Genomic DNA, 16,518 nt, shown 5'->3' with positions numbered 1-16,518 from the left:
TCATTTTGAATTTGATGCCTGCAACATGTTCCAAAGAAGTTGGGACAGGGGCAACAAAAGACTGGGAAAGTTGAGGAATGCTCAAAAAACACCTGTTTGGAACATTCCACAGGTGAACAGGTTAATTGGAAACAGGTGAGTGTCATGATTGGATATAAAGGGAGCATCCCTGAAAGGCTCAGTCATTCACAAGCAAGGATGGGGCGAGGTTCATCACTTTGTGAACAACTGCGTGAGCAAATAGTCCAATAGTTTAAGAACAACGTTTCTCAATGTGCAAATGCAAGGAATTTAGGGATTTCATCATCTACAGTCCATCATATCATCAAAAGATTCAGAGAATCTGGAGAAATTTCTGCAAGTAAGCAGCAAGGCAGAAAACCAACGTTGAATGCCTGTGACCGTCGAGCCCTCAGGCGGCACTGCGTTAAAACCAACATCAATCTGTAATGGATATCACCACATGGGCTTAGGAACACTTCAGAAAACCACTGTCAGTGAACACAGTTCGTCGCTCCATCTACAAGTGCAAGTTAAAACTCTGCCATGCAAAGTGAAAGCCACATATCAACAACACCCAGAAATGCAGCCAGCATATTTGAATATTTGCAAAAAACAATAAAGTTTATCCGTTTGAACATTAAATATCTTGTCTTTGTAGTGTATTCAATTGAATATAGGTTGAAAAGGATTTGCAAATCATCGTATTCTGTTTTTATTTATGTTTTACACAACGTCCCAACTTCATTGGAATCGGGGTTGTAAAAGAGCACAAAAAATGGCTGAAAAATCAGAAGAGAACAAGAGGAGAAATGAGGAAGACAAAGGCACATTAATAAGGGGCCCACCTTCAGGTCTAGATACTCCAAATCCTTCTTCAGCTGCAGGTAGGTGTCATCTGCCTTTAAGTGGGGAACGGAGAGACAGATCACATGACAAGAAGCTGCAAAGTGTGTTACGTTTAGAATATTTAAATAACATTATCAAGCCAAAGACCACACAGTTCAGGTGTGTGTGCTCAGCCCACCATCGCTTTCTGTCACAGCAGTTGTTGTGAGATTCAACAAGCTTTAAAGAACGCTGGTAAACCGAATAATAAACTGATCTTTGTTTTGGCTTTGCTATGAAATGTTGAACGTCCAGTAGGGACGCACCAATATGGGATCTCCGGGCAGATGCCGATATGCACATATTTGCTGACGCTGATATCAATGCCGATATGTAAGCATTTATAAAATTTATAGAATTTGAGACTAGACCCACTTGGATTCACACTAGAGAGAAACGTAACATTTATGTTTTATTAGTTTCCACTGTAGTAAAAATAAACAAACAATAACTATGTCATTAAATATTCTCTGAAATATTGGTCAAATCTAAACATTTGTCCAATGCTGATGTTTGTTTATAAGAGAACATCTGGCAGTATTGATGTCATTGTGCAGAGTTTCCGGTTTAAAATGTTACTCTATGGTGTCCAGGGTTGCACAACTGTCACTGGCCCTATGACTGGAAGATGCGCTCAATCCCTGGTGATGACATATACATCTCGCTCTCTCCAGGTGGGTACAACAGGTCCGTTCCCCTATCATGCAGTATGATGCTAGCAAATGTAACAGAATTGGCAGTTTGAGCTGAGCAGAAAAAAAGAGGAAATGGGGAGGAAAAAAGGTAAAAATGCAAACAGAAAAAAAAGCTTCCCTATGTTTTGGACTGAATTGAATTTAGGCAGGTAAAAAACAAAAATGAGGAATTTGTCTAAAGCCACGGTCACTGAACACGGGTACAATTTGCCAAACAGTGCAGGTGCTGCGCGGTCCTGTATGTTAAATGTGTCTAATGTCTTATTTACTATCATATTTATTGCATTGTTTCTAGTCTATTTTTTTTTTCACAACATTTATATCTGCACGTTTGCATTTTGTACTGTCTACTTTGTTTCATGTTGCACCATGTTGGTCCTGGAGGAACGCAATTTCACTCCCTTGTGTACTTGTACATGGATGGAATGACAATAAAAGCCTCTTGACTTGACTTGAATGTGGAAGTGTCTTGCTTTTGTGGCAGTGAATTCCGCTCTGCGTGATCTATCTAGGCGAACTTTAACTTCACAAATTCGCAACCCTGAGATGCGTGAGCCACTATAAAATAAATCAAGTCAAGTCAAGTGAGCTTTATTGACAATACAATATATACAGGACATACAGTAAACTGAAACTGCGTTACTCTCAGACCCCAAGGTCTAACAAGAACATTAAATAGATGGTGAACAGGAAAAGTGTGAATTTAAATAGACAAAAAAAAAAAAACACTAATTGTAAAAGTAAACATTAATTGTAGAAAAATAGAATAAAATATATATATACACATACATACATATATATATATATATATATATATATATATATATATATATATATATAAGAGGTCCTGAAATTAACACTGAAGTGACATAAAGCACATAAAGATTAAGGTCTGTGAGTATAAAAAGTGCACATATTGATATATAAATATAATATTGATACATAAATAGTGGAAATATAGGGTGAGTTAGGATATTTTCTTTCTGAAAAAATAAATAAATGAATGAATGAATGAATTAACTGGTCCTAAATCAACATAATGTTGCTGTCACTCACAGCTATAAAAAACTGGATAACTAGCTATAGCATTAGATATTCACCAAACTTCATGCTCCAGGGCCACCCATACCCATCTGATTTTTGCTCCACCCTGCTGGGGAAATTGCAAGGCAACAGTTTGGTGTGACCGGAGCATGAGACAAATCCTACTTGCAGAACAATATCTCATTATATGAATGGGACTTCTGCCAATTTTGGGTAAAGCTTGTCGAAACTAGCAACAGCAGCTACAAAAGAAGGCATTTGTAGGGGAGCAAGAACAGGTCGATTACAGAAAATCGAGTCTAGGAACCTCACTGGGTCATTACTGTTCACAAATGCAGCCCAAAAACTACCCAAGGGAAACAGCGTCTGCGGTAAGCAAAGGCATACAACACCTTTGCAGCTTCGCTCTGTCTGCAGATCTGAGACTCATGCACTGCGTTCGCCGCGCTGCTTTCATGAAACAGCAATAAACTGATTCAACTTTCAGCTTAGTGTAGAGATTTGACCTTAACTTTAAAAAAGGGAAACATATCTATTGAGGAGTGCTTTTAAAGATTTAATATTCTACTTAAATGTGTACTTCTAGGACTGCCAACACTTCAAACAGCAGAAAAAATGTATGACATTTAATTTTGTGAATGCAGGCAAGTTAACAAGCAACATGCTCAAAACGAACATTTGAAGGGGCAATTCAGAGGGTTCCAAAAAAAGGAGATGAAAAAGAATTAATAAATGTAAATAAATAAATATCAAAATGCACCAAAAAAGAGGGGTCACAGGTGGGTACGTTTGAATTCTGCAGGCCAAACTGTGACGAGTCCTCTCTACTGTCCATGCGCACTGTAGCACCAAACTACCACAACCACGACACAACTACCCACAGAGCGCAGCCATACAGATGAGGGCACAGAGCGGGACTGGGTCACGATGCAGTAAAGAGGGGCCTGAACTGGAAGGGGGGCAGGGGGGAGGTTTAGGAAGGGGGTGGCTCTGACCCTCTGACCTGCAGGCTGGGGCCTGAGAGGCCGTTGTGCTGGTTCTGCAGGTGAGCAAACGCATCACTGCGCACGCTGGCCATCTTGGCCTGGTGTCTCCTGAGCTGGATGAGAAGCAGCGTCAGCTCCTCCGGCTGGTAGAGGGGTAGAGAGAGCACTTCAAGATGCGGCCACCAGGGCAGCAACTTCGGGTCAGAAGCACCGACCGGCAACCGAAACTACTGCGCTTTTATAACATGCAACAGACTTAGGCCATCAGAAAAAAATTATATGTAAAGCAGTGGGGAGTCAGTGTTTAGTTGCTTGGAAAAAGACTAACATTAGAATAAATACGAACATTATATGAACATTAATACAGCAGGTTGTGATTTTCCATCTGCCAATGTGTTGGATTAACCAATTCCGAAACCTTTCCTTGATGCAGCAGAGCATTTATACAGATAAAAAAAAATACATCAAAAATCAATGACTGCATTTATGTAATACCTTTATAGCTCTAGTGCACTTTTCATTAAACACTTACAGGAAAAAAATGAAGAGGAGGAAGAGATGTGATGTATCAGTCAGTAACGTCAAAGAGGTGACCTTTTTTGTTAGTCAGTGTGTTTCAAAGCCAGAGATACTGCATAACAGCCCATTCTGCCAAACAGACGACTTACAGGAGCTGAAACTCTGGTCTGTGAAAGTACGTGCCAGTGTTTGAGGCTCTTTATCATTGTAAAAAGGCCTTGGACTTTTTTGCTCTATTTTTTTATTTCTGCATAATAGATGGTTAAGATGTGAACAAAGTCATTCAGAGGGGTCTGATGTGAAATGCTATATTCTACAGAAACTTGCTGACCGAGGGTTGATGACAAAAAACATACATCTAAAGAGGTTGAATTATATGAAATGGCATAAAAACTTTTCTATTACCAACATTGCATCAACAATACAAAACTTAAACACATGTAGGTTCACTGGTGGTTTTAGTATTGCAAAAGTTGGGACGCTGTGCAAAATGTAAATATAAATAAAGATGCAGTGATGTGCAAATCATTTAAACCCTATATTCAATTGACAAAAGTACAAAGACAAAATATCAAATGTTGAAACAGAAATTTTATTGCTTTTTGAAAAATATTTGCCCATTTTGAATTTTATGCCAACAACACGTTCCAAAAAAGTTGGGATGGGGGCAACAGAAGACTGGTTAAGTTGTGTAAAGCTAAAAAAAAAACACCTGGTGTTTAATTGGAAAAAGGTCAGTAACATGACTGGGTATAAAGAGCATCTCAGAGAGGTGGAGTCTTTCAGAAGTAAAGATGGGGAGGAGTTCACCACTCTGTAAAAGGTCCACGCCTTCAAATAGTGCAACAATTCAAGAACATTTCTCAATATAACATAGCAAAGACCTTCTGCTTTTCATTGTCTACAATACATAATATCATTAAAAGATTCAGAGAATCTTGAGAAATCTCTGTATGTAAGGGACGGAGCCAAAAACTACTATTAGTTGGCTGTGATCTTTGGGCCCTTTGGCGCTGCATTAAAAACAGGGCACTGTGTCCTCCAGGCTAAAGACCACTCAGCTTGTTATCAGTGCACAGTTCAAAAGCCAGTATTCATGATGGTTTAGGGGGGCATTAGTGCACATGGCATAGGTGATATGCACATCTGTGAAGGCACCATTAATGCTGAATGATATATACAGGTTTTGGCAACATATGCTGCTGTCCAGATGACGTCTTTTTCAGGAAAAGCCTTGATTATTTCAGCAAGACGATGTCAAACCACATTCTGCATGTATTACAACAGCATGGCTCCATATTAAAAGAGTCCAGGTGCTAAACTGACCTGCCTGCAGTCCAGACCTGTCACCACTGGAAACGTGGCACATTAGGAAATGAAAAATACGACTAATATCTAATATACTATATCAAACCAGAATGAGAAAACATTTCACTTTCAAACCTAAAGCAGCGTCTCCTCAGTTCCCAAACACTTACAGAGTGCTTTTAAAAGAAGAGGTGATGAAACATGGCAGTAAACTTTTTTGGAACGTGTTGTTGGCATCAAATTCAAAATGTGCATATATTATTCAAACACAATAAAATTTCTCAGTTTTAACACTTGATTTATTGTCTTTGTATTAATTTCAATTAAATATAAAGTTTAAATGATTTGCATATCATTCGTTTTAATTACATTTTGCACAACGTCCCAACTTTTTTGGAAATGGGGTTGTAAATAAAATGGCTATATTTTTTGTGACTGTAGCATCACTGATGTAAGGAAGTCTGAGTCAGTAACGTTTCTCTATAATGAATAATTCACATTGAATGACTTTGTTCACATCTCAACTATTTCATTCTAATAGTCTGAAAAACTGGTTAAATTCTCATTTAAACAATGAAAATACTGATATTTATGTTTTGATTTATCAATTGTCCAAGTGCTGGATGTATTTTATTCATGCGAAAATGTAGAACTTTGACTTCGATGCACTTCATTTTTCTGCATCGCTGCCAGCCAGTAACTGATTCAGGTAATCAGTACTTCACTGACGTTAAACCAGTTGTGCTAAATCATGGTTGTCTTCTAATTATCTCATGAGACATCAATAATTCTCTGAAAGCAAGAAATTCTGGTTAATTTCTAAAGTTATTTAGTGTTAATATTTATTTATATGTATTCTAGTTCCAAGCAAAACACACTTATGGGACTTAGCTGGGCTAAGACCTTTGTGCTGTATCGTAACTCTAAACTGACCATGAACGACTTGGCTACGGGACTGAACTGATTATCATCACAATCTCTGGTATTATATTTTATGTTTTTCCTCAGCACTTAGCACATCTTAAAATTGTCTGAATCCTTCTATAAGCTCTCGTACTGAAATCTTACCGTTTTTCCATGTAAGCTTGGTGCGCTGACAGTGTGTGTGATATAGCCCATGCTCGGCATAGATCTCCTCTCAATCTGGGCGGTCTGTGAAGGTAGAGGCAAAAAGCAGGTTAAGATATAAAAATCACGAACTTCAATAATGACGACACAGTCCACCCAAAATCCATCACTGCTTTCTGGCTACAGGGGCTTTTGTGGTGCCATGTAAAAGTCAGACGTAAAGTTTATTACCCACAACTTATGTACTGCATTCATGTTTTGCTACATTCATCTGAAGAAATAAAAATAAATAAATAAAAAGGTGTGTGCTTCGTTTTGAATGCTACAGGGCGTTGAGGAGTTGACATTTTTGCTTAACACACAGAATCCTTCCACCAGGCCCATCACACGACTCATAAACAACGAGAGATTTAATTAACTACACATAAATTATCTCCAACCTGCTTTCTTAAAATACGATTTGTTTGCTACCAGCAAGCAAAACAGTGCAGGCTGTGCTTTCCAGCACAATTCCCTGGGCTCTACTTTTTTGCTGCATAATAGGTTTTTTATTTAAAACATGAGATCAGAAGAAAGAGAACACTGATGCTTGAGATGGGGCTGTTTATAGGGAGCCGGGGAGCCCTTGGCAAAATTTTACCACTTAAGTACGTGGGCTTTAACGATCCTCGGTGGAGGTCCATGCTACAAAGATGCTAGCCTGCCAGAGGAATCCTATAAAACCTACAAGCTGCCAGTGCGCAAGCTAACAAAGTTCATCTATAGCTAAAATTATCCGTTCTAAATGCCCCGCTGTTCTTCAAGGCTGGCGCTGTTTGATGCGGTGGCCTGAAGACGACGTTGTGTATGCCGTTCTGGTTTACAGTGTCTTTGTGAGTGGCTCTGCTGGGGATGCGTAATTAGTGAGTTCACACGCAGCTCGACTTCTGCTGAGCACAGAGTGAGAATGACAGGACTGGGAGGATGCTAGCAGGGCCAGCTCTGATGTGGAGGGTGTGGCAGAGTAGTCAAACTTGCTATCAGTCGCAGTAGGAAAGCAGGACTCTTCACACACACACACACACACACACACACACACACACACACACAGTCTGATGCACAAAAACACACCCCTGCACCTGTGGGATGGGCTCTGGGATGAAGACTGTGTGAATCCTGTGGGGACGTGTGTGTGAAATCCTTTTAAAAAAGTGCAGTACAGCGGGAAAGCAGTTGGGGACCGCTTCTCAGGCACAGATTCCCACTAACACATGCAGTTTGGGTGCCTGACAACCATCTAAACAGAACAAAAAAAGGAATTCCTCACCGCAACCAGTGTGCTGAGCTGTCTATGTATATTGTATAAGTATAAATAAAAAATACTTAAATTAGAGCTGTCAAACTTTTTTTTTAAATTATTATTCTCTATTTATCCAGCTTAGCCCACTGAGACCCTGGTCCCATTTACAGTGGGGCCCTGTAGAACACACTTAAGCAGTAGAACACAGAGGGAGTGTATTATCACGAAATAACATCACGGTTGTGATTTGGTGGCCGTAGATCATCACAGCCATGATGTTATTGGCGATAACACACTCCTTGAGTGTTCTACTGCTTTAATACAACAGTTAAATAAATGAAGTAATAAATTAATAAACTGGGCTGTTTAATATGTTTGAATGTTCAGTTCCTTCCTCCAAATTATAGTTCCTTAACGAGCAGCTTGTAGCTACGTCAGAGTAACGAGCTCCACCCACTCGCTCCATAGCTGGCATTTCGTTCTCCAGCTCCACACAGGCCAACTGCCCATTTGGGAATTTAGTGTCGTCTCATCTTCAGAGTCTGACCAAATCAGCTGTTGGTAAAATGTGATCTTAAAAGTGTCTGTTTCCTGTTTGTGGCAAAGTAAGAAGTAAAAATGTTCAAATGGCTAGAGCGTCTCCTACAGCTGTCAAAGTCGTTGCTTTGCAACAGCATGTCAGTGGAGTGATACAGTGTTTGTGATAAACCTGTGAAGTTATGTTGAAATAACAGCACAGTTAGAACGCCTCTCAACCAATCAGCTCGCGCGGCCAGAACTCACTGTTGTATGAAGAAAAATATATTACAACAACACAGTAAACAGAACTGATAAAGTATGCAAATCAATAAAACAATTAGATCAAACAGAATAAACAAAAATAAGCCAGAAATTGCAGACACACCTACAACTCTCATCTACAGAACAGTTTAAGTATATTCTAAACTGAAAGGTAAAAGCATCTGAGGATTAAAGGCACAAAATGATCCAGTGAAAAGTGGAATTTAAAAAAAAAAATCTTCAGTTAAACAAGTATTCCGCTGTTAAACCATACATGGCTGCTGTTGTTGTATTCTGATCTTATTAAAACACACATTTTCAATGTGAGGCAGTTCTTGACTGCAGATAGCACCTGCAATCTCTAATTACGCAGCCAGGCTGTTTGAATGTCGCTTAGTGTTGTCGTGTTGAAATAAGCATGGATGTTCCTAAATAAATGGGAACATATGTTGCTCTAAAATGTGTTCAGAATTAATGGTGCTTTTACAGATGTGAATCTTATTCACTAATATCCTCCTTTTCATGACAGACTCTGGTGTTGGAACTTTATGCTGGTAATAATCTAGATGGTCCTTATTCTTCTTTGGCCCAGAGAGCATGACAGCCATTATTTTCAGAAACAATCTGAAAGATTGACTCGTGAGACCACAATACACGTTTCCACTGCGTAGTCCATTTCAGATGATCTTGAGCACAGAGAAGTTGGCAGTGTTTCTGGATGTTGGAAGTATGACTTCTACTGTGTATAGTACAGTGTTACCTTACATTTGTGTAAGCAGAGTTGGACGGTGATTACTGAAAACTTTTTTTATATTCTCAAGCTCACGCAAAAATATCCATCAAAACAACATGGCTGCTTTTAACGCAGTGCCATTTAAGCAGTTAAAAATGATGGGTATTTAGTTGCAGTTTTTACTCTTACCCTTTATGCACAAGATACCCCCAGATTTCCTGAACCTTTCGATGATGTATGGTAGAAGGTAAAATACTTAAAGTCCATGTAATCAGTCACTGAGCAAAGTTATATTTAAACTGCTGGATTTTTTACTGAAGCATTGTCAGCGAACCGGTGAGCCTCAACCAATCGTCGCTTAAAGGACTAGACCTTTCCTGCATGCTTCTTTATGTCCAAGCATGATTGCATCACCTGTTGATGTTTCTTAAACATTTCACAATGTTTTTAATCTTAAATTGCCCTTGTGCCAGATTTTTGTAAGCATCCATTTATTTATTTATTTACTTATTTTCTTATATATTATTTAGGCAGCATATAAATGATGTACAAAGAAATGCATAATGATTCGCCTATTTATTATTCTATATATTTAGATAATTTACATCAAAATGTGTCATGAAGTGCTGTAATGAGGAGAGAGTTTACACACAAAACTGAAACACATCAACCTGAAGCTCACTCAGCTCTCGTTCTGGACCAACTTTATGATATTAGAGTAGATTGCTATATTTCGCAGTAACCAATTATTATTATTATTATTATTATTATTATTAAACATTTTTAGCAGTTGCAATTATAAAAGGCTGAAATCTAGGTGCACTGTAGCCCTCTCAGCAGCCCTTCCCACCAGCACCCCTAAAAAGTGTTTATAGGCCTGTTTTTAATCTATTAATATTTTATATCCTGTAATCACAAAGCTGTAATTAGGGTACCAGTTTATAAATCATTCCCACTCTCCATAAAAAGTGTATAGGTGCTCTGAGTCGTCTCACACATTCACTGAGAGCACACAGTAGACTAAAGGTTTAGAATGGGTTCTGTTCTCAATCAAAACACTAAAATTCAGTCTGTAACTAAAACATATAGCAACAAACAGCTCACACATGAGGACTGAAACTACAAAATGCTGCTAAAAAACAACACAAAATGAATGCATTAATGTTGGCAGCCCTAATTTTACGTTATTTATTCAGGTAGTAACTGTTTCTTTTTCCTTGGAAAATCATTAACAGTAACACCACAATAACTCTAACTAACATTAACACAATACATTGCGATTTTCCACTGACAGTGTTTAGCTTAACCATTTTCAAATATCTACTGAATGTATCCCAGTATTTACAGTTGCCATCGGATACCTAGTTTAGCTAATCAACTTCACTAACTGTGCTGCTGACTGAATTCAACAAATCAATGCAATGGCTGAGGAAGACTGAGAAGCAGAGGAACCAAACCTGAGAGCCTAGATTTGCACGGTTGTGCATTAATTCAGTGTTTAATTGCACAGTATGGAGTCTTTGTCTTGGACACTTTTTTCCCAAGATATCAATACATTTGATATTTTTTACTGTGCTGATGTTTAATTTTTTAAGATTTAGATTTTCATACATTAGTACAAGCATAAACTTACTTACTGGCCAGATAAAAAGCTTTAAACAGTTTTCCTGGCTTGCCAAAGACTTTACCCAGTACTGTGGGATTCCGTTAGCATGTTAAATAGTGCTGTAAAATTGTACTGATGCATCGTGGTGGAGCATCAATATTGGAATGTTAGACTGCAATATATTACTAGAATATTCAGTAAGGTATCAGCTCACGTGTTAGCCGACATAAAATGTACTTTTACATTTACAGCATTTAGCAGACGCTCTTATCCAGAGCGACTTACAAGAAGTGCTTTGTCAATCTAGAGAAAGTATCTTTGCTAGTTACGAATAGCTTAGAGAAAAAGACAGTCCTGAGCTCAGATACTCCTAGAAACAAATGTCACTGCAGACACTGAGAGAAAAAGGAACAGAGTTGAACACAGAACTCTGTGCCATTCAATGCAATACATTTACAAAATAATACAATACAATAAACTACAATAAAATAAAATAAAATAAAATTCTGGGGATACTTTTAAACACAAAAACTACGTTTACTGTTCATATTTCACATATTCATATTGAATCTTACTAAGATCTGGTCAAATCGGAGATGTCATGATGCTCTGAATGCTTTCCTACCAAATCGTAACTGAATCCCAGACTTGTATGAAACCTCACCTTTGAAACGACCCGTCTCGGAGAGCCTGGGCCAGGTGCGTCCACCACAGACGAAATCTCGTCCAGTGGGCGAACAGTCACCCGGTCAGCCGGGGTGTGGGGACGACGGGGTGAGAGTAGCTTGGTAGGGTGTCCCGGTGGTGGAATGTCGCATGGGGATGGGGGCACAGATATAGAGCGGGGGACCTCCAGGGTGACCCTGAATGCAGCCGCCGTGTCCAAGTAATCTGGCCCGGTGAAGACAGGTGCTGTGGGGCTACCATGGCGGAACTGCTGCCTCTGCTGCCACTCATACAGCTGCCACACCATGCCCTCCTTGGTGGCCATCCGCTCATCCGTGGACATGCAGAAGTGGCTCAGGCGGTCGTGGGCATATTTGTAGTCGCTGGGCAGGTTGCGGGTCACTGGGGGTGAGCCACCTGATGGGCGCCGGGCTGTCTTTGGCAATGACTGGTAGGCCTCCATCACACCTAGCTTAGGCTGCGGAGGAGGCGTCCGCCTGGGGAGAGTGTACTCTGAGGAAGGGTGGCTGGAATCACACAGAAGAAGAGACCCAGAAATAATCCACATTCAAATGGCAGGAACAAGTAACAAGAAAATAAACACAAGTGGGACTAAAAAAACAATACTGTGCAAAAATCAGAGATCACCTTTATTTATTTCATTTCCAGTCAAAACATCCTTTAAGTACAAATGATTCATTTTTCACTGTCAGGAAAAAACAAAAAGAAAAAAATGTTCAACAGAAAATTTCACAGAAATCTCAACAACTAACTATAATATCAGTTTTTCAGTAATTATTGTGTCTGCCTTTCTTTTATTACAGCTTACATTATTTTCGAGACCCTTGCTTTCAGTTTTAAAGAGATGTGAGGAGGGATATTTTTACATACCTCCAAAGTTCAGTCTTAGAACTTGGCTTTTCTGCTTTTAACAGTCCAATTAATCCCAATTAACCTTACTCCACCTTACTCCACATCTCAAATGTCCAAATTTTCTTTTCTGTAGCAGCTTCACATCCTTCCAGACCCACAGCGCCAAGATGTCTGTGGGCGCTGTGTGGTCAGAACGGACCGAAACACCTGTGGATTTTTCCAGAGGGGAAGCCTGAGTGGAGCTTTTTCTCCAGTTTCTCAAAGATGAAAGCTTTTTCTTCTGTTTTTCTGATGATGGCCTATTATATCTTGCATGGTCGTTGGGATTTTTTTAGGTTTTTAATTTTAAGTTTTGGAGACTCCTGTTTCCTTTGATGTTCGCCTTATTGAAGTGGATTCTCATATTGAAACTCCTCATATCCAAAGATATCCTTAAAAATTAACTTGGTGTTCTCTGACATTTGCACAGTATTGAATGTATATTTTCATTTATGTATGTGTTATATGTTAATTGTCAAAAAAAATTAGGTTGCCATTGAACTGGGGCCTTATTCCATCCCACTTGACAACAAAAGAAAATGCCGGAAGAGTTTAAATATAAAATAAAAAAAAATTATTTCATTAATTTGCTGCTGGTTTACACTATAGTGGCAGTTTGTTTATGAATGTACAGTAAATAAAAGGTCTGAGGTATGAGCAGTTGGTGATGTTCACACGCTTTGAGAGTGAACAGAAAAAGAAAATAAGGCAAAAATAAATGAATACAGTGTTTGTCTATAAAAAGCAGATATACTACATTCAGCATCAGCAGAGGGGGTTATTTCACAAGAGAGCTCCCACTCTTAAATGAAGCCTCACATGAGAGCTTTTAGTGCAAAACTTTGTAGCCAATATTAAATGTAGACAATGTATCTAATATTTATAATTATGAGGTGGTTGTAAGAATATCATAAAATTCTTATTTCTAGACATACTAACATATTTAAAGTGACCTTATGAATTATCTTAGTGGTGGACACATTAAAATCATTCAAGCAAAATCTTCCAAGTAATTTCACTTAAAATAAGAAGTAATGTGTTTAAATAGATTCAATCATTTTATAAAATTCTCATAATCTCCTAATGAGAAATATTAGCTATATCGTGTACATTTCAGATTTTTTCACTTGCCAAGATATGAGGAACGAAACCTCATATCTCCAAAATGGTAACTTTACAGGAGAAGGAAAAAACATGCTTTACTTTTAGTGGAAGTCAATGGAAACAGATTTTTTTCCAAGTCATTCTGGGCCATTTCTTTTGGTCCATTCATCATGGAATTTACACACAATGTAAAGGGTGACAGGAATTTCTAAATTATGTAAAACATTGAAAAACAACAAAAATGGAGAAGGTTTTCTTCCGACAGCAGCTATATTTTTTATTGTATAGAAACATTAGTACAATGATGCTTTGTCTTTTATGGTGCATGAAAGCCACTGACCTTTTAGGATCCCCCTTCTGGGCTTTGACCCAGTGCTCCACCTGAGCCAGCGCCGTCTTCCTCTGCACCTGTTTCTCAGTGTCTGTGCGGGGCACTAGGCCCCTCTTATACACCACATTGCCATTCTGGTCAGGATGCAGGCCATTTCTCTGAGGAGGCAGGGCAGATGAGGCTCGAGATGGGGCTCCGAAATCCGGAGAAAGGCCATCCACTTCTGCATCTGGGAAGGAGGCCTTGACTTGGGCCTCTGAGCCATCTTTACTGTAACCATGACGTACCTCCACCTCCCTCTCCTGTCTGACCACTTCACCGTCTGCCACCTCACCCCACCCTCCCTGATGGAGGCCCTCAGCCTGGGAGGAGCTTTTGCTGCTCCCGCTGACGTGATTTATTTGGGGAACCGCCTGTTGCTCAGCTTTCGGAACTTCTCTGTGGGAAGAGAAATAAAGTTTTATCTTTCAAAAGAGCCCCTACGGCACATTTTATGTTTTCCGCTGAGATGTACTTACAGCATTTGTGTGGTTTTATGTACCAAAACAGTCATAATTCACCTCCACATGAGCATCTGCCAACCTCTCTTTATCCATAAGACAGGCTGTTTTTTGTTACTGTACCTTTAACCCCCTATCTGACCTGGAGGAGGTCCAGTAGCTTGTAAGAGATTCGACTGGCCAAGTCGTGTGTGATGAAGTATCTATGTAATTTTGTTGAATGACCTCAGATAGGCCAAATCCAAACATCATCACCTGATGTTCACAACAGCAATAACATAAAAAACAAACAACAACAATGAACTTCTGGTTAATATTAGATAAAGTAGCATTAGACTAGTAAAACATGGCTCATTTAATATCATGTAATTTAATAAAGAAACCAAGAGCTTCATTTTTAGGGTTAGCCTCTCCTCCCGGTTACCAAAAAAGAGGTGCCAAAGTCTGTAATAGGATGTGCTATTACATTCCTGTGAGGTTAATTTGAACAGTGCAACTATTACTGTAGGACAGAGGTCTTTAATTAAAATTCAACAAGATCCAGTTAAATACAATTTAAGATTCAGAACATCATAAGGTCTAACTTGCATCATGACTCAGTGCCTTATACTGTTTACTGAATTAGCCTAGTAGGAATATCAACATCTTATACAGTCAACAACTAATTATCAGATCAAATAAAATCCAGTTCAGTCAGATTTCAACAATATTTACTGTCAGTTTTCTCTTTTTAGATCATGTCATATGAAATAACTTCCCTCTGACTCACTGCTGTTTCTCGCCTCGTCCCTTCCCTGTGTGGTGTCACTCACTCAAGTCTCAGAGCTCATTGAAATGCACAGATCTGATTGGCTGAGTAGCGTCACGTGTGGTTTTTGCAATGCAATTGTTCTATGAGTCTCCCAGGCGCTAAAGTGGCACTGTAAAGGCTAGAAAAGCTATGCTGATTAAAACAGGACCACCCAGTCAAAAATAAATAATTCTACATATTTTATTGGTTATAGGCCCAGGTCTGCATAAGACAGCGCCTGGGCCCAGACTCGGACCGTGGTCTGCCTATTAATGACCTCTGCTGTAGGAGCTCTGAGTCTGATGCATTACAGAAGGTACTTCACCCCATATTATTTTCTTAGCAGACTTGTAAAAGCTACAGGCATGAAAGATTTGTATCAGATTAAAATCTCAGACCTCATCATTAATTAATCAAATCACAGCACCTATTCCAGCTCGAGGGACGAAGACTGACACACGTAAAAAGGGCTTTGTTCTGATTGTGCTTACATACCACATCAATCTCTCTCTTTTCACAAAAGCAAGGGAAAATGCATCTTCCATGACACGGGCTCTTCACCTCACAGCCCCTAAGGGTTTGTATGTGGGACCTACAAAACTGACATGTTCGTTTCATTAGTAGTTACTCAGTAACTCATAGTAGTTACTTAATGATGAATTTAAGACTAATTACTGAAACGTCTCGTGTTAAAGCCATTGAAGACAAAGTACAGTCCCTCTCAGCGAGGTTGAATTCCTTTCATTAACTCTGGCAGTTCTTTAAGAAACTGAAACAAGGACTTCATGCTTCTGACTGGCGATGCCTACAAACGTGCCCTGCGATATGTCTCTTAATCACGGTCTCAAAATGGCTCGCATTCTTCATGTGGCAATCCACTCCTGTTTGATTAGACAGAGAATTTCTCCACATTGAGCACCAAGAGCCATCAAGCCCCTATCTAACAAGTGGCTGCACACTGTTCAATTAACCTGAAGCATTTCCCTCCAAAATCACAATTTCTCACTCTAGTAACAGCAAGGGCGCAATAAAAATGGTACATCTCATTAACGCGTTTGTCATTACAGCAAACGCAGCCAGCTGGAATATTCTCACTAATGCATCTTCCCCGCTCGTACCAGGCAAGAGCTGTGGAGAGGAGCTCTTTTGGCTTTAAGCACTGAAATCTGCTCATGTAAATCAACCTGACAGCCATTTCATCTTAACAACAAATAGAAGGAAGGAGCACTCTGTCTGTGCTCTGAGCTAACAGCTCATATAATGGGACAGATCATTCTTTTAGCTCACTGTGTAATTTATCAATCTGTCT

The 16,518-nt window shown here is 39.3% G+C and overlaps 1 protein-coding gene across 11 annotated transcripts in view; it reads right to left on the bottom strand.

The window, feature by feature from the left end:
• plekha7b (pleckstrin homology domain containing, family A member 7b) overlaps nt 1-16,518 on the bottom strand; it is a 180,938-nt gene that overhangs the window by 24,475 nt on the left and 139,945 nt on the right. For 8 of the 11 annotated variants that reach the window (XM_017700663.2, XM_037545308.1, XM_017700664.2 and 5 more), the window contains 5 exons: nt 13,929-14,357; nt 11,571-12,099; nt 6,509-6,592; nt 3,631-3,756; nt 849-902 (listed from right to left, as the gene is read on the bottom strand). In XM_017700663.2, coding sequence (XP_017556152.1) covers nt 849-902; nt 3,631-3,756; nt 6,509-6,592; nt 11,571-12,099; nt 13,929-14,357 — 1,222 coding nt within the window. The remainder of the gene's footprint in view (nt 1-848; nt 903-3,630; nt 3,757-6,508; nt 6,593-11,570; nt 12,100-13,928; nt 14,358-16,518) is intronic. The other 3 variants (XM_017700669.2, XM_017700666.2, XM_017700668.2) reach the window with 2 other exon arrangements.

The sequence above is a fragment of the Pygocentrus nattereri genome, chromosome 15 (assembly GCF_015220715.1).
Source record: "Pygocentrus nattereri isolate fPygNat1 chromosome 15, fPygNat1.pri, whole genome shotgun sequence".
NCBI lineage: Eukaryota > Metazoa > Chordata > Actinopteri > Characiformes > Serrasalmidae > Pygocentrus > Pygocentrus nattereri.
This window is presented reverse-complemented; position numbering and strand designations above follow the sequence as displayed.